This window comes from Leguminivora glycinivorella, chromosome 10 (genome assembly GCF_023078275.1).
Source record: "Leguminivora glycinivorella isolate SPB_JAAS2020 chromosome 10, LegGlyc_1.1, whole genome shotgun sequence".
Taxonomy (NCBI): domain Eukaryota; kingdom Metazoa; phylum Arthropoda; class Insecta; order Lepidoptera; family Tortricidae; genus Leguminivora; species Leguminivora glycinivorella.
The window spans coordinates 8217388-8244173 of record NC_062980.1 but is presented as its reverse complement, the minus strand read 5'-3'; the positions used below and the strand labels follow the sequence as shown (position 1 = coordinate 8244173).

The following is a 26786-nucleotide window of genomic DNA, read 5'->3' as shown; positions in this document are numbered from 1 at the left end:
GACTAGTCGGCCGACTAGTCGGCCACCTGAACGCCGACTAGTCGGCTAGTCGGCTAGTCGGCCAAATCCATAGTCGGTACATCCCTACTAAGTAGCTATCTATAAAAAAAGCTACCATTTAACTATACTTATTTTATAGATATAGTGCGAAAAGGGTTTCCTTCGTATTTTTCCGGAAATGTTCGTATTTTTCATGCTAGTTCAGTCAATGTCAGTACATCTTGTACTGAGACTGGCTGAAATAGCATGATACGTTCGTACGTTTCCGTAACAATACGAAGGAAACCCGAGGAGGAGGTTTTCGCACTACATCTGTACGGTGGTGTTTGATGCAGTGCAACTTTTACTATGGAAATAACATTTTGGCTGTTTAAAGTGTTTAGATTTATTTTCCTACGGAGTCGACGACGTAGGTCCGGGTTATTCCCAACGAGAATTTGCTACAACCGATCATATAACGAATTTATATTCTGTTTCTGTGCTACATTCCCTACGTATCTATTTCACAGAGGCAATTATTGTTACAGCTCAATTCAAGCCCGTAAGTTATGGCCATTTGACTTTAAAGCGGTCCTAAGTCTATTGGGTGAGTAGAGAGTTAAGTTGTTTTAGAATAGCCGATTGAATTCGATATTATTTCCTGCTTAGCGCGGGCATGGCGCCGACAGCACCGCGGGAGGACTGTCACTTGCTTGTCACCGGCAGCGGGGAAACAATGCTGTTTATTTCCATGTAATAACCATCGGTATTGCTATCGGACGTCCGCGGCAGGAGCTGGCTTATTCTACATTTTGATAAGGGAGCCGGCTGCCATACAAATATAGAGATAATAAATATTATTTATATACATACATATGAACTATTGAAAGCACTATGAAACTGACGAAGCTTTTATAATCCCGCATTAAAATAATGACATCTCGGAGCGTTAATTTCGCCTTTTGCATTTTTTTTACCAGCAATTAGCAACTAGGCGTAGGCAGTAAATATTTTATTGTAAGTATTAACGACGGTTTACTAATACGATTCACACAAAAATAAGAATAAAATGTTCAAAGGTAGTCTACCTGTCCTGGGATGTCCTGTTTTTTTTTTGTCAAATGCAAACCTTTGGTAGGTGTTCTACATGTACTCGTATCTATATTTTGCTCAAGGGAGGTTGAACAAGTACCTTTATAAGACATTGGTTCCCTAATAGCGAGGCGTTTGTACTAGCTTGTTTTGTTTTGGTACACTAGTGCGAAAAGTTAATTAGTTGGGAACAGCCAGGGCGAAACGAGCACGAGGCGGTCTCCCGCAATATACGAGTAGATACAATATTTTTCTCTAAATTCTCACAAAACTATAAACAGGAAAACCCCAAAGCCGTGAGGTCTGCCATTATTTTAGATATGTTATATTTATGATATGCCGTGCCGTTTTGAAGATGCAGGCAGAGGTGACCCCATACTGCAAACATAACATACACAAATACTTACATAATATGTGACTAAGTGTATTAGTGACATTTGTTAACGGATCGTAAGGCACAAATTAAGTAGCATAATTTTTCTTATATCCACCTTACGATCTTCGTTCATGAAACGGTTAAGCTGAGTTTAGATCAGCCAGTTATTGCTGCAAGTTTTGAGACGCAACTATAGTGAGTAACAAATATCTGCATCTCTTTCTTGCCTATACTTCTGTCTCAAAACTTGCAGCAATGCAATAACTTGCACGTCTAAACTCAGCTTTATACCAAGTTTGGCTTTCAGTGATTGTTTTTATATTTACAAATTATTTGAAATTAGCGGCAGCTAAGCAGTGGGGCCGGGGAGAATATAGCAAAATATTATAACTACATAATTACTTATTTTACAAGTATTAAATACTTGTAGAGGCTGTTTGTTTACCCAAATAAATGAATACAATAGACGCTCCTCTGAGAGGAATCTTACAGTAATACATACATACAATACATACAATCACGCCTGTATCCCATGAAGGGGTAGGCAGAGCACATGAAACTACTCAAGTTTCAGTGCCACTCTTGGCAAATAAGGGGTTGAAAGAAAACGAAACTGTGACATTGCAGTGACAGGTTGCCAGCCTCTCGCCTACGCCACAATTTAACCCATCCCACAGTCGCCTTCTTACAGTAATATGTATTACAATTTACGGATATCTTTATGTTTATGAAGTTTCTCGCAGTAACGTGATGGCGAGTTCTCTCGTCGTTAATTTTACGATGGGCTAAAGTTATTGGGGCCAGCACTTTTGCAGGTTACAGTATCTCGACATTAGGTCATCAACTTATCAAAACAAAACGAATGTGATATTTATCTGTTAATTTTTATTTATTATGAGTATTTTTTTGCAGGCAGACACGTGATACATGTATAGACACAGCCCTCGAGTGTGTTACAAGGGTGAATCAACTTTTCTTTGCCAGCAAAATTACGCATACTTCGGCTACATGTGGTCAGAAAATTTAATTTGTATTTAGTGTAATTAGTTTATACTTATTATATTAAAAACAGATATACAAGCTATGCAATACATCATGTTTTTATAGGATTTGCTGTTTTATTACTTTATTTCGAGCAGTGACCCAGTGGACATAGCTGTCCCTCACTTTTGTATGAAAAAAGTGTCTCTTCCACTGGGTCACATATAGATTTAATTGTAAATGTTTTTTTTTTCTTAATGTAAAATAAAAATAAGGATCTTTATTCACGATGGCCAGTTTAAAACTCACAAAAGTAGAGCTAATAATAAGTATGGGCAATTCTTGCAAAAAGCAAGAAAAAGTTGATTCACCCACAAATAAAAATGTTATCAACACAATCATATAGTTACAGTTTTTGTGTGACGTGACGCAATCCTATTGTAAACTAAACCGTACATATTGATTAGACCGATTATTACGATGATGTGTAATTAGTGAAATGTTTATTAAGTTAGATCTAGCATTCAAGTTGTTCGTATACCTATACTAATCCTGATTCATATTATTATTATTGTCTTTAAATAATCAAACATACATTTGAATCATGCTTTTGGGTTTGGAACGGCTGTGTCGCCAGCGACCGGCGCCGCGCTCTCGTAAAACCGCCACTAGATGGCGCTGCCCGTTTTACGGCCGCGTGCGCAACGAGCTGTAATGGAGCTGCAATATTGACAGACCATTAATTCGACAGGAAATTGTGCTGAAGTCGCTAGCTGCAGGTGATTGTGAACTTTTCAAATTACCCGCGAGCACGCGGTTGTTTCCACTTCAAATAGACGTTAGCTCTCGACGCCGAGTTGAACAAACTCGACGGGCTACGGATAGTGCTCATCAAATTGCTTAACAAGCATTCGTTTTAAACGAATCACTAGTTTTGTATCAAATATTATGTATCGTTCCCAAGCAAAAGTTCTCACTTTGTCGCTTTCCATAAAGTACGCTTTGACAAATTTTTCGGACATCTTGTCCTTATGATAATCGACAAAGCGGGACCTTTGACTAGACCTTGACACATAAAACTTTTGGAGATCACACTTATACCGGTTTGGCGGAGACAAGAGCTCGACAGCTCGGTGAGAAACATGAGCTTGCGGAGTGCACTGAATAAATGAAAAAAAGACCAACTCAGTTGCGCTGCTGTGGTGTTCAACGTGTCAAACCTTAGGTAAAATACTTAACTGTTGATTGAATATGAAGCTGTAATCATTTTACCTAACTTACCTGAAAATAAGTTAAGAATTTTGGCTTAAAGTTTGCACCTCTAATGGGAAAATATAAAAAGAGAAGAGACCGAAAACGTCAAAACCTTTTGAAATATTTATTTAGTTTTCTGCAATATTCACTAATATCTAGAGCATCCTGTCGCAGTTCACCGGTAGAAGGATATCAGAAATCCGAAGAAAATAGCGATTTGATGCTTAGCAGGCAGGATGCAACCGTGATGAACGTTTAGATGGAAATTATAGATGAGCTTAAGGATAAAAAATGAATCTTTACATAGATTGTAATTATTAGGTTTTTCAATGAATTCACAAGAAAGAACATGACATATATTTAAGACACACAGATCAGCGCATGCACTTTAAAGTAAACATAATTATGGAAAATGTGAGATTTGAACATTGTATTCATCATGCAAAACTAAAAGGTACACATACCTACCATAACTAAAATAACTCATTTGGCAGAGCACTACCGCTTCTTTTAAAGCATACTTGACTTCACGTATTTCTTGCTTATTTTGTAAATTGTTTGCAATTATGTACCTATGTGTTCTCCGGTTATTGTATTCTTCTTAAGCGCCTGTTAAGCGGTTAGATAAGATAAGATAAGCATTTATTGCAAACCATGGCATACAAAGTTGTTTACATAGGTATAGGTACAAGGGATCACATGGCACCATGGTAGGGTATGGCAATTTTTATTATAAGTACTTACTATTTTAGAAGTTACATACGATGTTTGTGACATTGTGGTATTTTGGTCGATATACTTATTGTAGATGCTACAACTCTATAGTTAATGTGTCGTATGTTGTCTACAAGTTCTTGAACCGTCTACCTGAATAGAGTAAATAGGGTTTTAGAGAAGGTTAGCAGTAATCGTCTAGACTGCAGTTACATTGTAGACCAAAATAATATTTGAAGCCGGTTTTGGCACTACTACAATGACCTATTTGGAGAAAGGGTTGGAGAAAGGGGAGTCCAAGAGACTTGCACCCAGTGGGAAACATTAACCGTTTCATAATAAATAAAAAAAAAAGTGTGTCGCTTCCCAAGCCCCAAGCATAAAGTCCATCTCTGTAGTTTGATATAAAGGCGCTTTGACATGTTATTCGAACAGATACAAGCAAAAGAACGTGTCTAAGCTAAGTATATAAGTGATAAAGTCAGATTATTGACTAGACTTGGAGACATGTTTAGTAGAAACGGAAAGATCAAAATAAAAAAGATAAAAACAACACATTCCAAAGAATTACTCAAAAACACTGTCAGTATCCAGTGCTTGGCAAGTTTCTCTTTGTTTGGCAAGATTTTTTTCCAAATTGGAACACTGGTGTTCGCGAACAGCGCCCCGAACGGCGACAGAGGGACATATTCTTTTAATTAAGCCGCCCGCGTCGTAACTTTTACGAGCCCCGTGATTTAACTATTATTTGTCATCAATCCGATGGCCAGGCAAATAGCGCTGACGGCGTGTAGCGAATAAAACTTAAGGTGTCGCCGTTTATGTGGGTATATATGAACGTATTTGATTTGAGGAATTATTGATTTTTAGTAAGTACATATTTATTATATATTACATAAAATATTCGACGTAGTAAAATGGACTGGCACTAAAACTAGAGTGTAAGCTTTATTTTTTATATCGCCACCTTGGTTAAAGAGAATAGTCCAAAGAAAAACTAAGGAAGGCGTTTAAAAGTTCCCAAAGTAAGTATGTAGGTAGGTACATCAATCTCAAGTAGACATGGACATTATAAAAATATACATAGAACTCAGTAACGAGAAATTCGTTAACTTACCTACATAACAAATCCATACTAATATTATAATTATAAATGGGAAAGTGTGTGTGTCTGTTTGTTTGTCCGTCTTTCACGGCAAAACGGAGCGACGAATTGACATGATTTTTTAAATGGACATAGATGAAGAGATGGAGAGTGACATAGGCTATTTTTTGTCTCTCTCTAACGCGATCGAAGCCGCGGGCAAAAGCTAGTATCTTATGAATAGACCTTTTAGCTATATTGTCAGTTGTCACGTTTTATGGCACGAAGCAACCTTTCTTGTTCCGTTTAATTTTTTCCAACAATGATATAAATTCTGACCCTTCTTTCCGTTTATTTGAAGTTAAAAGGTTATTTTAAAGGCTTCTATATAATGAAGTTACTCGAATTTCCAAACTTAATAAAATTGTAATTTTAATGAATTAGAAGTAACTTTGTATTACTAGCGCCATCTACGATAAACTTTTCTAATTATTACTAACGCCATCTATGTCAAAGTTATGTAACTGTTTTATACTATGCCATCTGTTGTTGACTAGAAAAACTAACCAAGAGTTCAGTTAGTTTCGACTAAAAACGGTAGATGGCTTACAATATGTAACCGAACTACTCGCCAATAGATGGCGCAAAAAATAAAAGTTTACTACTACGTTCACTGTTCTGATCAATTTGTACAAAACTATTTTAATTTTATTTATTTATTCATATACATTTTAGACTTAACTTAAAATTTAACTATAATTATACTTAATGACACTAAGGCTTCCGATCTGAGGCTTTTTTCATGATTGACTGAGCTCGATAACGGCAAGATCTTTCAGCGCAGCGGTCGAAAATTAATATTGTTTTTACTCTATCACTTACCTCCATGTAAGATTGGTATGTTTCCACGTCGCTCCTTGAAAAGCAAATCGTTTCTTCCTGGTGGAGTTTTCTTCGTAGCCTTCTCTGTCGGGCCGCCCACACCGTCTCTTACTGAGGAGCTCTTTCGTGGCCTCGTCGACTTCGCCTGTCACCGGTATTCCGCCAAATTCCTGAAATTTGCAAGAACATGATAATTACAATAAACGATAGGAAGATTTATAGTCCCAATCCCAACTTTGCATAATTCTCTGATTATACATACATACAATCACGCCTGCATCCCACAAAGGGGCAGGCAGAGCACATGAACTGCTAAGTTTCAGTGCCACTCTTGGCAAAAAGGGGTTGAAAGAAATCCAAATTGTGACATTGCAGTGACAGGTTGCCAGCCTCTCGCCTACGCCACAATTTAACCCATATCCCACAGTCGACTTTTACGACACCCACGGGAAGAAAGGGGGTGGTGAAATTCTTACCCGTCACCACACGGGAAACACGGGTCTGATTGTAATTTTCTTTTTTTTGAAGCGCTGGTAGCCTTGCGGTAAGTACGTGCGACTTTCGTTTCGGAGGTCGCGGGTTCGAACCCCGGCTCGCACCAATGAGTTTTTCGGAATTTATGTGCGAAATGTCATTTGATATTTGCCAGTCGCTTTTCGGTGAAGGAAAACATCGTGAGGAAACCGGACTAATTCCAATAAGGTCTAGTTTACCCTTCGGGTTGGAAGGTCAGATGGCAGTCGCTTTCGTAAAAACTAGTGCCTACGTCAAATCTTGGGATTAGTTGTCAAAAGCGGACCACAGGCTCCTATGAGCCGTGGTAAATGCCGGGATAACGCAAGGAGGATGATGAATTTTCTATTATGTTCCTTTGTTTAGTGAATACCATATACCTAACCATATTAAAACTAATACCTAATTGTATATACTCTTATAAATATAGATACTTTATATCCTAGTTTGATCATTAACATTTGAAAAGTTTATAACTGTAGATAGGTACGATATTATCTAGGCCATTTTTTTCAAAGCATTTTTTGCCCACCCCACGTTTTTGTAACATGGGTATTTTTTAACGCGATTCATACTCAGAATCGCGAGGTCTTTCGATCCTGATAGGAGAAAAAATATGTCCAAAGAGTTTACATATATTTTTCAAACCTTCCATTCCGTTACCGTCCCATGACATAATGTATGAAAAAATGGTAAGTCATAAGTTATTTATTGGTAAAGCCGATTTACACGTTATAGTATAAAACATAATCTATTTAAATATATCGTTAATAATTACAATCAATTTAATGGGTAACGGAATGGGAAAAAACTTGGGACACTTTTTTCTCCTATTAGGATTGAAAGAGATTGCGATTCTGAGTGTAAACCACGTAAAATTTTCCAAATCCAAAAAAAAAGTGTGGCCCCCAACTTTGAAAAAAATGGTCAAACTAAATACATTTATTTAAATAAGTAAATCCATACTAATATTATAAATGGGAAAGTGTGTGCGTCTGTTTGTTTGTCCATCTTTCACGGCAAAACGGAGCGACGGATTGACGTAATTTTTAAAGTGGAGACAGTTGAAGGGATGGAGAGTGATACTTTTGTCTCCTTCTAACGCGAGCGAAGCCGCGGGCAAAAGCTAGTAATACAGTATATATTAATAAAGTGGATATTCACTTTGGCACCCGTGTTTACTACCAGTGTCGCGCATTGGGCTCAAATTCTTGACGTACCGAGGGGATTTCGTAAACCTGGGTGCCTAACGAAAATGACAGTTGCAGAATTGTGGCTAGGGCAAATTTAGTTTAGTCTAACTCTAACTGCGGTTTGTACTATTATATATTCTGTGCTGCGGCTTAGAGTCAGACTAAACTAAGTAGACAGCAATTTTGACAAGTTTATATTAGTGTTAGAAATAAGGACAAAACAAACCTCGTTTTTGATGAGAGCAGGATAAGAGAAACAGATAAAAAAATTAGCCATAGGCCAAAGTCTAATTGATATTTGTGGTGTTTGAACAGTGCCTAAACCAGATCGATATAAACAGTGTATGATAGTCAAATTCGACATCAAAGTCGGAGTTAGAGTAAGCACCATGCCACATTCTCTAAATGACCGCCATACACAGATCCTGAACTTTATATTTTTAAAATAACAGTGGCTAGACTATGTCCAGATATTCTGCTTTGTGGATCATGTGTCGTTGAGGTTCGCACCGTACAATTTTTTTTCACAATCGTATCGTCTTTTACGCACTTTGTGAATTTTCTAGTAGCATTTGTCCGGAATCGTAATTGGTACTCGGGAGGATTAAGTCAATACTGTCTAAACCATATGCTTTACGTCGAGTTTCTAGGACAAAATGTGTACCTTATTATGTGCCTTATTAAGCCCATGTCTTGTTATAAGAAAAAAAATAGGAAATAAATACGGCTATATTATGTTTCAAATACCTCTCGCTCAGTCTGTGCTGTCAAACTTGCTGCTATCTTAGTTTGGACAGACTATATACCTACAGCCTTCTAAAACGGAAGTCAGGTCATACCTGCAGCGTTTTGATCGCGACTGAAGTCGTCCTCGTAGTACTCGGCGTCGACGCCCGACACTACGGGCCGCCCGCCTGCAGGTACCCGAACTTGTGGAGGTAGTCTGGAGAAACCAGGCATAGCAGCGTTTTGATCGCGATCCTGCAGTCGTCCTCGTTTCGGCGTCGCCCGATGCCTGGCCGCCCCGCCTCAGGTACCCGAACTTGTGGAGGTAGTCTGGAGAAACCAGGTCATACCTGCAGCGTTTTGATCGCGATCCTGAAGTCGTCCTCGTAGTACTCGGCGTCGACGCCCGACACTAAATTCTGCACCTCGGGCCGCCCCGCCTGCAGGTACCCGAACTTGTGGAGGTAGTCTGGAGAAACCAGGTCATACCTGCAGCGTTTTGATCGCGATCCTGAAGTCGTCCTCGTAGTACTCGGCGTCGACGCCCGACACTAAATTCTGCACCTCGGGCCGCCCCGCCTGCAGGTACCCGAACTTTTGGAGGTAGTCTGTCTGAAATTAATAGAAATAATACATTTTAATGCTGTTTTTACAATTTAATGTAATGTAAATTTAATGCAATTTTTTTTTTGGGGACACCTTACACAGATCAACTTAGCCCCAAACTAAGCAAAGCTTGTACTATGAGTGCTAAGCGACGATATACATACTTAAATAGATAAATACATACACATATACATAGAAAACAGCCATGACTCTGGAACAAATATCTGTGCTCATCACACAAATAAATGCCCTTACCGGGATTCGAACCCAGGACCGCGGCTTAGCAGGCAGGGTCACTACCGACTGAGCCAGACCGGTCGTCGAGTCGAGTGTAGGTCAGAAGTTCATATTTCGACATTTTCTTTTTGTTGTCTAAATCAGATTCCTTAGTAAAAATACTTAGCGGCATTAGGGTCACGACCTTGAAATTGTGAACCAGATATGTACTCGTATATAACGCCACGGAAAAGGAAAAAATATTTACGAAAAGTTGATAAGATTTTGTCATTGGTACCTTTCTAAAGCCTACCTACACTTAAGTTCAAAAAGGTCGTACTGACTCGTTGCCAAATATAATTTCTAATTAAAATCACTCATTACCCTGAATAAACCCCCTCATCAAACATGCTTTTTCCTAACTCCCGGCGAGTCTTCACGCGCCCTGTTGACACGACGCTCACAATGAAATAAATGAACGTCTTTGTGCTTTTTGTTTAGATTTTCGTTCTTATCTACCCTTATCTGGGCACTTGGGCAGGTAAGGGTATTTAAACAAAACGATGCGGTGGGGCTTCCCGGGGGATGCTATAAGTTTAAAATTATTTTTGAATTATATTTTGTACTAAACAGAGATTGAGATGCAAATTTTGAGATTTCTAGTAAAACCTGGTACAAACGCAAGTATATTTTTTTCCACGCCAAACCAACATATTGTAAAGTCAAAAGATGGAAAATGAATACCCATCCCATACCTAATATTAAAGGAGATATTGGTACGAAAACTCGAACCGTACATAGGTGTTACATATTTAAATGGCTCACAGAGTACCGTCGAGCTTACATATGTACAGCTGAATCAGCGACGTAGGTACGTTTTTTCTTATTATTACGTATAATCAGGGATTCCGAGGACAAGTTACAGTGTTTGAGTCAGGTACTCAACTCGCCTGGGTTCTATCTATCAATAAGAACATATGGCCAGAGTGCTTAGCAAACTTGCTAATCGCTCCATAGTCAACGAAATGCACCCTATCAATGTCGCACTAATATGGAAGGGATAGAGAGAGACACAAAGCGTTTCGTTGTCACAACGCAAGCTATCGCCCCCATTGCAAGGGCCGCAGCCCGCGGCACGAGCTAGATTTGTTTGCGGAGGATGTCCGGCTTCTCAATTAATAATGAAGACTTTGTTTAAGCAATCCGCGGTCTATTATTCACTTCCTTTAGGTACTTATCTCAGTCCTAAATACTTTTGCGGGTTCTGTTTATTTGCATACGCTAGAGGGCCGGTGTACCTAACTACCCAAGATGGACAATTTAAGGTAAATTAAGGCAATTTGAGGCCCATTTTATGGGATGGAGGCGTTTACTTATTTAAATGGAAGGGATTCTCCGGTAAACAGACGAACATCTGTAGCCCTATTTATATAAGTAAAGAGGTAACGTAACGCTTTCAGTTATATCGAGTTTTATGGGCATAATTATGTGCGCGCATCAGAGTCTCGGTTGGCAATTTATTTTAATTGAATTGAGGCTTGATTACTAAGCAAATAAGTTACATAAATAAAGCTGACAGTTAACGAGTGGCACGTGAAATACGGCGAAACGTTTTACGTTTACAGAATGGCACTTACGATGATGGATATCGTTATTCCTCCCATTACCCATTACATGGGATTAGGAGGCGCAGGTCAGGTCAGCGGGCCTTCGATAAATCTGCCGGACACTACATCCATAAAATATCGCTAATTTTCCAGCAGTTACCAGAAATGGAACCGTGTTAATTGATAGCCATTTTGTGAAAATTTATTGTTAGTCGATCGTCCTGGCTTTTACCTACATTCATTTGGAAATGTACGCGTGTTGAACTGTCGGGCCAAAACTATTTTTAGGTTAGTTAGTTTGTGCTTTAATGAATTAACACAATTCAATTAGAAACATTAAATTATATACTATGTTAGCGGCCGATCGTAAGATCAGACAGATTGTAGTGTTTCTGTGTAGGTAATGTTTTGACTTATCGTCCACATTAAAATAATCCAAATAAAGATTGAGTAGGATAGATTCATTAGGTTGCTTCAGATGGCGAAGGGAAAACTGCCCAGAATCAGTAGACTAAACTTGTAGCGGGGACTCAGGGAACGGAAGGAAGAAAGAAGAACGAAATATGAAACGGAAGTCAAAGAGTTTCACGTTTCATGATAGGTATTATGCATAGAAGTTATACGATATATCGACTTATGATCGGTCACACATAAACAATTTAAATAAAGTATATTCTAAAAATAAAGTGATTAAAAATGCCATGAATTTATTCTACCAACTAGTAAATTTTTTGTTACTATCACGGTATAATTGACGACAATAAAAAACAATTAAAGTTTAATTGACAATCTTTATTTATCATTAATATCAATTTATCGTTAATTTCACAACACAAATCAATCTAAACAACAATTTATCATAACTATCATAAGTAATTCCAGCGATATGTATTTTTTTTTATCTTGACTCCAAAATTGGACAAAATGCACGTTATTATTGGCCATGTTTGTTTAACCTTATAACCCCATCAAAGCAGATAACTGATTTCTTGATTTGTTTTATTTTTGTGACGATCAGATTTTTGGTTTGCCCAGTTAGATAAAGTTCCCGTGAATGTAGTAGGTAGATTAGAAGATACCTCACTGGATAACCTTGCCGTCAATCCGTCTAGACGCGGTTAGGTGCGAATATTTACCGTCCGGTTGTAAAGCTCTTGATATACTGTGTAGCCATTTACTTTCGTTTAAAGTATATTTATATGTACTTAGACTAATAAAAGTACACTGAGCAACGTGGAGCGGAAGTCAAATAAAGTATTGCAATCGAAAGTAAGTTAAATCGCAACGGTTTGTCGGAGCGATTTAAAGACTCGAGTTTGCAATACTCTTACGCCCCGAGTTACATAGTATTTTTTATCACACCTGCAATATAAAAATACTAAAAACATGTTAATTGCGTTACTAGAAATATCAGAACTCCCTTCCATAGGGACAGTTTTTTTCTATAATTCCCGTTCCGCCTGCGTGCAACTGCTCACTTACTGTGGGTGTGTGATGAAAACAAAAAAAAAGATAACCTACCTAGTTTTGGTGTAAAAATATTGTTTAATAATTGATCGTGATTTAGAAAAATATGATTTATAATTAGTAGTTACGAGTGGTATGATATGACCATAGCAAAATGACATTTACTTAGGTATTATTATATTTAATATAAGTTGTAAGATTGTAACTAAAGATCGTTTACCTGTAAATGCCAATTTAGGGACATTGGCCATAAAGGAACTCGTAAAACGATAGTTAGGTACCTACTTAACCACATTTTATTCGTTACCTACTTCAAGAAACGAAAGCACGACAGTATCCTGTCATTAATGACCGTTTCGCGTGTCCTAATCAATATGGGTCTTAATAGGTGTCTTCGGCCACCGAAGCCCTAAATTGGTGACAAAATGAGCTCCGGGGCAAAGTGGGGCAAAGTGCGGCCTGCACGGAACAGCCCGTAATCGGAGCAGGTTCGTGACGACACCTATTCCATCCTGTAATTAATTGGCAAATCTCTTTAAGTACCGTGGACTAATTCGGTTTTATTGTAGGCAATAGCATAAAGATCGGAATGAGGTACTTTTAAAGGCAAAGTACATTCGTCGAAATTCGGCCGTAGCATTTTTAGTAAATTAATTGATTGTTTAAAACGTTTCAACGCGTAAGTTATAATATTTTACAATACTCAAATTTAACGCTTTCTTTTAGGTTGCTTCGCTACGAAATCAATACCTCGTTTGCATTTAATTAATATAATTTTAAGCTCACAACACTCCATCAATTTTGATTAAGCGCTTCCAAATAATATGCGTAGTCATTTCCGTGCAAGCACTGAATGTCATTACGGGGCGCAGTAGCCCGGGCTGGCATTCACATTGCCATATGTATTTGCCTCTACGAGCAGGGACTAGCATATGTTGCCGTGGAACCGTGAGGGGAGACCACTCGTCTTATGGTCAGACAGAGGCAAGTGGTGGCAGGCAGGCGGTGGGAATATGTCTCCAGGGGTAATCAAGGGAGGGTGCATACACAGCGATGACATCTGCCGTCACTGCCCGCCACTCCTGCACTCAATATGGAAATAAATGATATGTCGGCCCAATAAAATGTATTTTCGAAAATGCAGTCCGTTAATGCAGCTCAACATTTGTAAATTAAATGTTTGATCGATGCGAATAAAGTTTTTATGATCGAAAACATGTCTTAATTTATCTTTAGGTCTGTCTTAAACAATAAAGCGATCTGAGTCAGAATGTAGGTCAGTCGAGATCAAGATATGAGTCGTGTATGGCGGCAGTGGGCCCGCCCAATTTTGGTATAATTTGCAAATCAACGGCTCATTTCCTGGTGCCGGGTCGCCTCCATGTTGGCGCTCTGGCTCCATATAATTAGCCATTCTCAGAATCTCATCCCAAGCACAATGACACAACAAATAAAACGATTCTACTGTAATTTTAATGTAATTTTCGATGCTGCCATAAGGAGTTACACACACTGGCTGAAAGTGAGCACTGGGATAATGTGCGTTTTATCATTTTTAATGAGACCTGTATTTAAACAGAGCGCAACCATTTCACTCCGCAATATAAATAAATATATAATAAATATAAATATTTTCAGATCAACTTAGCCCCAAACTAAAAAACTATTGGTGCTAAGCGACGATATACATACTTAAATAGAGAAATACATACTTATAACAGAAAACATCCATGACTCAGGAACAAATATCTATTCATCACACAAACGCGGGATTCGAACCCGGAGTAGCAGGCAGGGTCACTACCGACTGAGCCAGACCGGTCGTCAAATAGTAGCGAAACACCTGTTAACAGGGTTTCGCTATTTAACACGCGATTCGGAGTACATCCGAAAGAGTTCCGGATCACCCGGGCTATTTGCCAGAAATTGTGAACCCTTGAAAATTCTGAAAGTGACTAGATGACTAGTTTCTATATGGGTAGGTGTCCTAGTCCTGTAGCGATTCGACTCGCTACTTAACCCCCCGCTGTGTGTTTTGCACCTAACACAGCGCTCATCATGCGACAGGCGGCCTCACACCGCACGTGTATCATAATTTACTCAATGCATATTTAAACATATCCGGTATCGCCGATGCAAAATCAGGACTACATTAAACACTAATCTCGTTCAATATTGGGGGACAAAGAATGACATTTGAATTTCAAATCCGCAAGTGACACATGAAATTGTATTAGCGGAAACAATAGGGCCGGTCGTCGCGGCCAGCAATGTTCGTTATTGGCCTAACTAATGCAGTTTTCCTGTTCCCGTAATCGTAATGTGTGACGGTGGTCAGCCCTCTTGGGCGACGGTGATTCGGCGAAAATGACGTCGGTAACGTTTCCGCGGAGGGCTTGGTGGAAATATGACATCGCAATTAAGAACAATGCAGGATGGAAAAACTGCAAAATGGAGTAAAACAAAATACCTGCAAGCAATTATTTATACCATCGAACCTGATATTTGTAAAAAATATATATATCAGATTTAAACCAAAGCATAAAGATAAAAATGAAATGTTGTTAAGAGTAGGTACCAATAGTAAATAATATAATATTTATATAAAAACTAAATAATATAATATAAGATTTATGAAAATATTTTATTCATCTATTAAGGTTTAAGGTGCATTATTACTACCTATGCAAAAGATTTTTTCATCTATTAAGGTTTAATTTATAATTTTAGAACTAAATGGGACTTAATCTCGTAAACACAAAATTAGAGGTATGAGTGCAAATCGTGTTAGTTTTTAAATCAATATATTCAATGGATTTTTTTATTGTTTTTCCTCGACTCATTAATTCACATTATTTCTTAAACCTATCAACTAAAGTTGGAATAATGTTCATCTGTAATGATTTAATTCAATATTTAAACTGGCAAGTTGAACACAAAAGGAAAGATGCCATAATATCCAATTTTCTGGTTGAACACACACCCAAGAAAACCATTTACCCGCTCAGCGAACATAACCCTGCTACCGTGCACTCCTTCAGAATCGACTGACTGTTGTCTAGACACAAATTAAAATTTTAACTACACTTTCGTAACTTAACTAGCGAATCTATTAAGTCGTGAATTTTCTTATACAAGTATCTTAACAACTCCGGCATAACAACTCTTACTATGTATTTTGTTCCAAATTTTAATCGGACTCTGCGGAATAAATTGGTAGTATGTACATATTTAGAATATTATATGGAGTAGGTAGGTAAAATTAAAATGTTATAATATTAATGCGTACCTACTTATATTATTACGCCAAAATGGACTTTATGTTTACTTATTTAATTAATACCTTACCTAGGTAAGTATTCATTATAATTATTAAATATTACACTTAATTAGGGCAAGATGTTTTCGATTGTGTGATCGGCGCCGGGCAAGCGTAAGGGCCCATTTAGACGACGCGCAAGCTCACAGACGTTACACTGCGGACTGTTGGGGTTACACATAAACATACAGCAGACCAATCAAACACCGCAATGTAACTAAAATCGCGAGAATTCACGCACCGTGTAAATAGACCCTGATGTGGGGCAACCAAGGAGCAACAGCATCGCATCAGATTACTATCGCGCCTTCGCCGCCGTGTGTTGAGCATATTGAGCGTGAAGCAACCCCTGTCGCAACACAACATCACTTCTTACAAGGAGAAAGGAATAAGTCAGCAACAGCATACACTGATGCACATTCAGCATCAAATTGGTAGTGATCGATCAATATATCGGCTCACATCTTTATTTACTAATATATACCTACCTACCTTATGAATGTAGTTAGGAATTTCAGGTGTCTAAAGGCTATGCTGTCTTCTAATTAGGCAGAGTATATGTTTGACAACGACGTGGTGCACTAGTAAAAAAGGCATAAATCTACTTTTATCAGTAGGCGGCATGTATTGACAAAGACGAGAAAAAGGTACCTGAATCTATAACTCTCAACTTTTCCTGCGAAAAGCAAACTACGAGTATCCGATTAATGTAAATTCACAACAGATAGTGTCAGCCGCTGTCGCGCGCATACGCAGCGTGATTTACGCGCGCGTGGGAAAATCCTTATAATATTTTAGGATAATAAACGGCTGGTCGAGACGTCATCCCACGTTCCAGTCCCCGTGGCAGGTTTTATGGGGCGGACAAAGGACGTAACGCCGCGATGCTTAGATAAATGACTCAAATACCTTTATTACTGCGAAGACGAGCACACAAAGGGTAGTATTGAAGTGCAGAATTTTATTTTACATAGAGTAGAGTCTACTCTAGAAGTCATTTATTTATTCAGGCATAAAAACTAATGAAATGTGCATTCTATTAAGAAAACCACTAGCATATTATGTAAGCTGGCACCTTACATAAATGGGCTTTAGATATGTTTACTTGTATAATGCATTTCCTTGATTTTGTTACAAGAAGATTTATTACTTCGGAATCTTAGGTACGCGTAATTTAATGATTGTAGAATAAAATGACATTCTTTCATAAGTAAATACTCTCAAAACCTCTTAAATATAAAATGTCTCCTCGCGAAAGAGTTAGAACTTTATGCAAAAACTTATTTTAGTACCTCTTACTGTTAAGATTTGAGAAATTCCCTAAATTCCTCGTGGAACCCATCATAAGAACTCTACCTACCTCGAAAAAATTATATTAACGCAATTAAAGGTTTATTTAGCGGATGGAAAATTACGTAAAATATTTTCACATAACTCTCAATGTTTATGTCTAAGATGTCACATGATGAGAAATTATGAATCAACGTTGGTCAGTGTCCTGCAGCTGCTGATGTTGACGGTTATGGCAGCGATGACTAGACCTTTGTGCATGCGGGACAATCCGACACAAAACATGATGGACATGGCATAATAATATAGTAGACAGTTAAACACTTGGCGAACACAGGTAGGAACTCCTAAAAAAGAAACCTGCAATGTAAAATGCAACTGTAGCTCTTTGTAACGTAACGTTAAGTAAATCTAAACAATAGATGTATTTACCCGAGTTAGTCCGAGGAAAGTCTGAGAACTCGCAGCAAAGGTCTCCATTCTTATAAAATTTTCAGCAAACCCCGTCCGGCTAAATTGCCTTGACTGAAACAAGTCTCAACTCCGCTCTAAGGGGCTATTCTTGAGCACTCAGGAGACTGAATATCCCAAAGAGATCTAATAGGGCGGATCGGCCCGAGTTATCGACTTTCTAACTCTCAATGGCCTTTCTTGGTAAGTGTTACAATTAACATTTCGCCGATATTGATCTGATCTTGATAGTGTCATTTAAACGTGTTAAAGGCTAGAGCAGTAAAGGTAATAACTTCATGAATATGTATTTAGGGCACTATAAACGCTCGTTTAGCGATACTTGTAACGGCAAAGTTCAATCATTAAAGAGTACAAGACTTACCTACCTATTACGCGTAACGCTTATTTATTTCAAAAGGATATCTGTTTAAATATTATGGATTAGAGACTTAGGGTAGGGGGTTATTATGATAAGCACTTTGGGTTGGGAATTTTTGATTTATCCTTAAACCCGTCAACGCAAGATGTACAAGTTATTAAAGTCTAATTTAGATTTTCGCTAAGCATCTACTTAGCTGACAAGTTACAGTTAGTGGCGAAACTGGCGAACTCTGGAGATCAAAGCCCAGAAGATAGCGTTATAAAAGCCTGCTTATTCACAAACGTCTTATCCCGGCTGTAAGCTCGTCATTCGTGTCTGTAAACTTGTCCCTAATATATTCGATTTCGACATCTGCGGGCCGATTTTTGAGTCTCACGCGTTCGAATTCAGATAATTGTCATGAAAATATCGTTTTCAACCGGTATTTTAGTGACAGTGAGACTCAAAAATCGGCCCCCTGTAACTATTTAATGTGGAGAATTTAGTCTATACGGCCATACGGCCATTATATATATTAGTTTCAGTTAGAATTCCAAGCTTCAATTTATTTAAAAGCTATGCATATGGCGAGAAAGGAAAAAAAAAAATCTTCTGAGAGTTGAATTCCTTATCCGATTTTATGGAAAAAAATGCTTCATGGATATTAAGATAACTTTTTGTATTGTTGTCTGTTCCGTATTTAAGTGACCGGTTTTCCCCCTTTCTTTCTCTCGTTAGCACGCAATATTAGCAGCATTATCAGCAACTGCTTTTGTTCATGTAATTCAGAAAATAATGTAAGCAGTTATTGTGTGTAATATGAGATATGCAATGTGAATAACACTGTTTATTGACCTTTCTTACCGTGAACCCTCGTACCTGTATGTTTTATTAATTTGAATGGCTATCTTCTTGAGGTGCGGTGCGAAGTCCGAAACACATCTCATGATTAATTTATTAAGCCGCTTGCAGTGATTGTCTGTACTACAAGGATAGTTTTTCTGTTAAATATTTACTAGTTTCGTTTAGTTGATGAACTGTAATCAACCCGTAATTATTGTACTTTCTGTTGTTCTGATCATTGAATGTTTTTGAGCTTGATAAAGATTACCTGTGTTTAAATATCGCACGGCAAAAAAAATGCTCACATTCATATTTATGCCGAATTGCCGAAGTATCTCAGAAAGCTCAGTATACTGTTTCGTATGTAGCTTAGGGATGTTACGAATATTTGCATTCGCATTCGCATATGCGAATGATTCGCATTCTTTTAAACATTTGCATTGACATTCGCATTCGCTTCAAACGATGCGAATGTTTTGCGAATGCGAATGTGTGCAAGTCGCAGCTTGTTCCTCGCCCGCGCCGGCCGCTCCAATTGCTACTTGTCGACTGTCGACTCGCGCATGCGCAGATAGGTCAAATTCGTACGGCGTGAAGTTCGTACTACTTCGTACTCGGCATTTTGATCAATAGTAAGCATTTAAATTTTTTTTACCTAGCGGGTTGTTGCTTGGTTTTTATTTTGGTTTTTTATGAAATTCAGCGATATTCGCATTCGCATTCGCACATTCGCATTCTCAATATTCGCATTCGCGAATGTGACACATGCGACATTCGTGACATCCCTAGTGGCTACAAACTTAGATTTCATTTGTATTTGCCGCTGTTATCGGCGAAAGAATAGTTGTCTGATCTACTCTCATACATATATATACTGTGTGTCGCTGGTCGTGACAATGTAACATTGCCTCATGTATTTTAAGAACTGCCGCCTCATTTCTAATCGTGTTGAGTAGAGCATCGCTATAATAAAGAAAGCTATTAACATAGCTTACCTTACCAGGCAGATCGTCCTTAGCGAACTAATTATAAGTGCGATGTACAACATCAGTACATATTTACTTACACAAAAACTCATAACTGTTCTATAATCCAAGCTGCACTATAATATAAACGAACTTGAGTCCAGGGTACTGGGTAAGTTTGTGAGCAGAGCCCAACTGGGGTAGTACCTCCGCCTTACAGAAGACCGCAGCCAAATAGCACTAGACCCTACTCATAGTGTTGTGTTCCTGTCGGTGAGTAAGGCTGCCAGAGCTCAACGAGGGTGCGGTGTGCTGATGACGGGAGGACTTACGGAACTAATTTGTTCCGTTTATTGTCCTTTGAGTCGTCGGCAACCCGAACCCTCCTTAGAACTTGTACACTCCTTTTTGCTGTGTACTTAACACAGCAAAAGGGAATGTACAAGTTTCTAATGGGGTGGCAACGCCAATGTGACACTGTTTGAGTTACAGGCGTCCATAGGTTACGGTGACCGCTTTACATCAGGCGGGCCGTATGCTTGTTTGCCACCGACGTAGTATAAAAAAAAAATAGTAGGATAAGTGAATCGGGACACGTAAGTCGGGTGGGTATTTAGATATATTTCTACCGCTCACTGAGCCCAAGCGAATATTGGTCGTAATCGTAAGGAAGCCAGTACGACCTGTGACATGTATATTGACAGAGATATAGACGGGATATCAGGTATCGGGACGAGATATCGGGATAGGTAAACAGACAGAACAGCCCGATCAATTTAAGTAGTGAAAATTACCGTGAATCATTCGAACAGATACAAGTTTGACCTATGACTTGAGTTCCATATCGAATACGACGAAAAACTTGCTGATTCCTCTAATAATATGTGCTCACAAGTAATAGTAATAACAGCCCTGGCTGTATAGGGAGCACTCCGAATAAGGACAGCGGGAACAAACCTCACTCCAACATTCCTTTTACAGGTACAGGTAATGGATTTTGTTCACTTTTTCCCGGTGGCGAGCTGCTTGAATAGTTTTTTAAGAATCATATCTAGTGCGAGGAGATGAGAGTACTGTCATTTATTTCTGCCCCAGAATGGAAAATAGAGTGGTGATAATATCATAGAAAGTTAGGTTGATTGGTTAGAAAGTTCTTTAAAGAAACTGTACTTAGTATAAAAACAGCAAGGTAACTTATTGTTCAGGCAATTGTTTGTGTAAATAAATACCTTTGGGTTTGGCCCTTTTAAATAATCCATACTAATATTATAAATGGGAAAGTGTGTGAGGATTTTTATTTATTGTTTAACTATAAGTACATAAACAATAGAAAGTGTGTGTGTCTGTTTGTTTGTCCGTCTTTCGCGGCAAAACGGAGCGATGAATTGACGTGATTTTTTAGGTGGAGATAGTTGAAGGGATGGAGAGTGGAGAGTGACACAGGCTACTTTTTGTTTCTTTCAAACGCGAGCGAAGCCGCGGGCAATAGCTAGTTACATATACATAGGAGTCTGTAATAAAATAACAAGGTAAAGTATTGCGAAGCTGAGCAATTATTAGTAAGGCAATAAATGGCAAACATAAATTAAAATAATTCATGTTGATTTCCTGTAAATAATTAAGTGTCATATATTTTTTAATAAACACTCTAGCGCCGAGATGTAGTTACCAACTAGAATCGTCCCACGATAAGTCTGCATAGATTTTAATAGCCCCGCCTCTGCAAGGGTTAAGTAAACGTCATAATTTCATCAAAGTTTGACGTTTAAAATAACATCTGCACTGGCGAGGGTGTGAAAATCGTTGCAAACTTATCGTGGGACGATTCTACTCGGCTGGTTAACGAGTCGACCGATCTAAGTTGTTTAATGCAGTCCGTTGATAGATAGTATGCTTAGCCGTAATCTGCTGGGCAAAGTTCTCAGCAGCGGGCTTCCGAGGGCTCTGTTCGAAATTGTGAAGCTTTAGCGTTTATTAGGATATTTTATTTTATAAAACATATGATTATCATATACTATATACCATATGTTAAATGAATTTGTAAGTACATAATTTATTTGTGTTTTACAATTTTAATCAGTTTACTTTGTATGATCCAGCAGCAACTCAATATTCTAAAATTCGGTATATTCTCATTTCGGGATATTTACAAGCCTTGTATTACAAGTGCGCGAACTGCCAAATCGTATGGGTTGTCATGGAAACACACTTGTAATACAAGGCTTGTACCTTTCGAGAAACGGGCCACTGGTAGGGTTAAGTGGGATAATACACGACTTTATTGGTCCTGGTCCTACATTAAGACGATACAGGAGGAGCCACTTCTCCATACAAACGCTCTCGTCTATTTCCTCCCTGGTTTTTAAAGATAGAGCAATGATTTTTTCAACTCAGATTATTATTATTTTTATCTGTGTAGGGGACCGGCCACACTTAAGAGACGCATGTCCTGAGGTGCGGAACGGACGTCCGCGCCACGCCGCCTGAATGTAATTCAAAAAACGTCTCCTCAGTACATTTTGTATAGGAAGGACGTAAGACGCGCCCCCAGGCGGCACAATAGCACTTCATACAAGTTCTATATTAATTTGCGATACCTGGCAAATTTTTCTGCATCTGAAACACATTTTTTTTTATCTCTCGCGTTATCGACCAATCACAGACGGTTATTACAGAAAATTGGTTGCCAAGTAATTCGATGTTGATACAACGGTGAACGACGCTATTAAGAGGGCTTTCGTGTTAAAAATAGTGAAATCGCAACCGAGCGCTCGATCATACCGTGTGTAGTATCAAATTAAAGGGCTTTGCGAGTAGTTTATAAATATATATCACATTATAGGACTTTTTCTACTTGGTCTAACAAAATATGAGAAAATGTCCAAAAGTGGTAATAATTGTACCGGTGAAGGCTCGTTTTCAAAAAATTGGCAAAAATCAATAATAGCAATTTAAATTTATAATCACTAAGGCATAACAGCAATTTAAGTAAACGTTGCAGATTAATTTAGTACAAAACTTACTTCGATTTGATGTAGATTTTCAAAGAAATTGTCACTTAATTTTAGGTAATTTCTGAAAAAAATTGAATTCGCCTTAGGCTAGTTTACTCTTTTTCAAAAACTTAAAATAAAAATCTAGTCTGAAATGATTGTGGTACAGGATATACGAATTATAAATTTACCCGTTTTAATATTCAAAATTGTCCAAATTTTACAAATAAGATCGACTGATTCAGCTCTATACGTGCGTTTTTCTAAACGTGCATTAGAGAAAAATTCATAATTAATTTAGTGAGTTAGTTTTCAAAAATCCAGTCTTATAAAAATCAAGATAATAAGATGCTCTAACTGGAACTTGAATTAAATAAATCTATTGGATAACGGAAAGTGTAGTATTTCACCGACTAAAACTATCAATTTTACATTCTTTTGACGTTTTTTTTGAAAGCAGCCTTAACTTGAATGATGATATTTTTCGTCCATTGATGATGAAGATGATGACTCATACAAAAAGTATTGTATACAATAGTGATATAATTAAGCTTTTCACTCTCGTACCGTACTATTAGGCCACTCAGCAAGCTTCGTGGCCTAAACATGGTACTCGACTGAAAAGCTTAGTATTATATCACGATTGTATAAAATACGATTTGATGTTATTTTTCGCGTCAAAATATAAGAAAGATTGAGATGCACCGCATATTGAATTAATATCAAATGTATGACTTACCCCTTACCCCTATTCATAAACGTACAGTAAAGTTATCAAGCCGATAAAGTTCGTTTGTCCCTTTCCGACGTATTGGTGTGATAGAAAGGGATAAACGAACTTTATCGGCTTGATAACTTTAGTGTACGTTTATGAATAAGGGGGTTACTTTGTAAGTACATGATTGGTAGAGAATGATTTTTAAAATACGAACATTTGGACAGACTTGATCGCATTCCAGCGCATAATATTTGACTTATCATTCGTATAAATTAAATTGACATTGAAGGAACTTTGCTAAAAGTTGATAGTGTAGAAATCTACTCCTTCACCAAAGCATAAGCTTAATAACGAAAACATGGCCTGTCACACGTGTCAGCCAAAATAGGCTAAACTAAACCCCACGCCTCACCCCGAATTTGCTTACAAACTACTGAGTTAACGACCCGATCATATGTTTTGAGGTCGCCAAACTAAAATAGACGAGCAAGGTCACCGCGGCTTGCACTCACGCTAGTCACGCTACAGGAAGAGTCTCGTGGATGACAGTTTTAATTTCGTCGCTATTGGCGAAATGGCATGTCCGGCGTTCCGCGTGGGAACTTACGGGGAAGTGAGAATCGCGAATTCACAACGTAGGAACACTAGGAACGTTACACACACATTGACTCACACACATTTAGGGCGATAGGTGTTATTGTTGCGAAACATAATTTTATACAGAACTATCGGTGAAGTGCCAGCCTATTTAAGTAATAAATGTACTTTAGCTAATACACTAATAATTATTAATTGAATATCCCTCAATACAGAATATTTGCGTGTGTAAACCCTACACAAATTGTTACTCCACACAATGAATAGACAATAGAGCGGCTTTGATTTTTCAATAGCTGAACAAATTGATATGATTTAAACCTCCTTAGCCCTGGTCAACGAGTATGATTAATCATTGTGGAGCCACGGACAGACAAGCCAATTTCGGACATGAAGTTCACTGACTTCCTGGTCAAAGACATCATAAAGCACCCCTGCAGCGAGTGCACTCGCTGGAGATTTAATTACTCGGGAATCGGAATAAGAGCGATCCGATGACAGGAATACAGGGATGCCTATGTTACTTTTAAAATGGGAAGTTCAATCCTTGCAAATAACGAGTATGTTTTCTACAGATTAAGTATTAACAATTCAACTCGTGTTATCACTATTAAGTTTCGTATTTCAAAACATACATTATTTCATAGCTAAGTACCTATATTCACGATCAGCAAAAGCTATCTATCAGCTTGGCAAGTGGCAACCCAACATACACATTTGTTTTATACACAGGGGTGCAGTGACTGTGGTATCCAATAACTCGACTTTTGTTAGAGACTTGTCAGACTTGATATATCTACCTACCTACAATATTTACAGTATTTGCGTTGCCTTGTAATTTGTAATTTTTCTGTGCCGCCGATTTCAAGCGACATTAAATTCTATTAGCCATTTTTTGAACGAGACCAATCATCCGACGAAAGTTAGAACGACGAATTACTTCGAGACTGGAGTTGAGTTGACGCATTCGTCAATAGTTGTTTTTTGTTGTTACAAAAAAACAAAACGTTACACGCTTAACATCAATTTGGGTCACACAAAAGGCTTTTTATGGAAAACAGTCTACCATGTTTTATGTTAATTGTTCACAACAAGCGATGCAGCACGAACGCCCATTTTAATACAACGCGAAACAAAATAAAATCCCTTTTACATTCAACGTTTCAATTAAAGAGCACCTCGTAATAAACAAGGTGAAAACGACAAGCAATCAAAATTGGAACTGCCGACTGCGCTCGATTCATTCCTCAGATTTCAAGTGCTTGTTAGCATTCAGTGTAAAATAAACTAACCGTGTAAATTTTGAACAGACAGTCCGTGCAAAATATTTAAATAAAGGAGTTGCAAAATCGCCTTCTATGGGAGGACATAAAGACGAGAAAAGTGTAAGTGTGAGCACGTGTATTCCCTCGAGCCCGCCCGTGGTGTTGTCAAAACTGCGGCCCACACAGAAACAATAATGTTTTTCAACGTCTTAGATGGATTAAAACGGGGGAGACTGGCGAGGAAAACAATACGGTGGAGAGACAAATAGTCTCATAGTCCAACTCTGCACACGAATAATGTCACGTACAGGATAGGATGCTTGTGTCTGTGCACAAGTGCACATGAGTAGGTATGCACGTATGGGTATAAATTCTCTTCAACAAAAGGCTTCTACTTCAGTTGGGGAAGTTACACATTAAAAGCGGCTTTGATGATTAAAATAATATGTAAAAATTCAGAAAAAATCCTTTTAATTTTTTTTTTTTTTTTTTATAAAAATTATCCGAGTCGTTCAGAACCAGATACAAACCTTATTTGATTTTAACCTTGTCCTATAAGAACCTATTTTTTTACTGCGTCGCGGCTTAGATGTGAAATCTTGTGAATTAACACATCTACGCTTTATTCAATCGAAGTTTAACACGTTATACAAATTGTATGATCAGATAAAGTCATGAGTTCATGACAGGCTTACTTATTGTGAAAGTTATCGAAGTGGGTAGAATGACAAAAACAGTAATTTCACAGGTACTGAAAAGGCAGTTTACAATAAAAGTCTTGCTCCACGGTCATCGTTATTACAAACTCACTGAGCATAAGGTACTATTGCGTCGATTTTCATTTGGAAGTAAAACCGGATGGGAAATCGAAATCTTTTTGTGTAATGACTTATTACGTAGGTATCATATTTTTGTAAAGCAAATAACGTTTGATATATTTTCGGGTACTATTTAATTGTACTTAAGACCCGATCGATCTATAAGAACAATTGAAGCTGTCAATCTAAGAATTATAAAATACCTAAGAACTCGGGAAATCAACGTAATCAATTTAACCAACACACGAGTTGGTTCCCATAATTGAAACATCTAGAATCTTTTTAGGATTATCTAAATTAGAACAGTTAATTAAATATATATCAGATTCAAGAAAAATACGCGTCACACTGCCTAACACAGTCATTATACAACTATCACAGTTCTTTAATAGAAATAATAGAATCACATGTTGTTTTGCTAATCCGCCAAGAAATACGTTCTCGTCAGTCAATATTCTTGATTGACCGAGTAAA

General features: G+C 37.9%; 2 protein-coding genes across 2 annotated transcripts in view; both read right to left on the bottom strand.

Annotated features, from left to right (window-relative positions):
• LOC125230353 (matrix metalloproteinase-2-like) overlaps positions 1–9270 on the bottom strand; it is a gene marked incomplete at its 5' end in the record, with an annotated part of 154238 nt that extends 144968 nt beyond the window's left edge. The window contains 2 exons of the mRNA XM_048135489.1: positions 6363–6532; positions 9145–9270. Of these exons, the coding sequence (XP_047991446.1) occupies positions 6363–6532; positions 9145–9270 (296 nt within the window). The remainder of the gene's footprint in view (positions 1–6362; positions 6533–9144) is intronic.
• Positions 9271–9277: 7 nt separating this feature from the next.
• Positions 9278–26786, bottom strand: part of LOC125230352 — a 58498-nt gene continuing 40989 nt past the window's right edge. The window contains exon 3 of the mRNA XM_048135488.1: positions 9278–9406. Coding sequence (XP_047991445.1) covers positions 9278–9406 — 129 coding nt within the window. The remainder of the gene's footprint in view (positions 9407–26786) is intronic.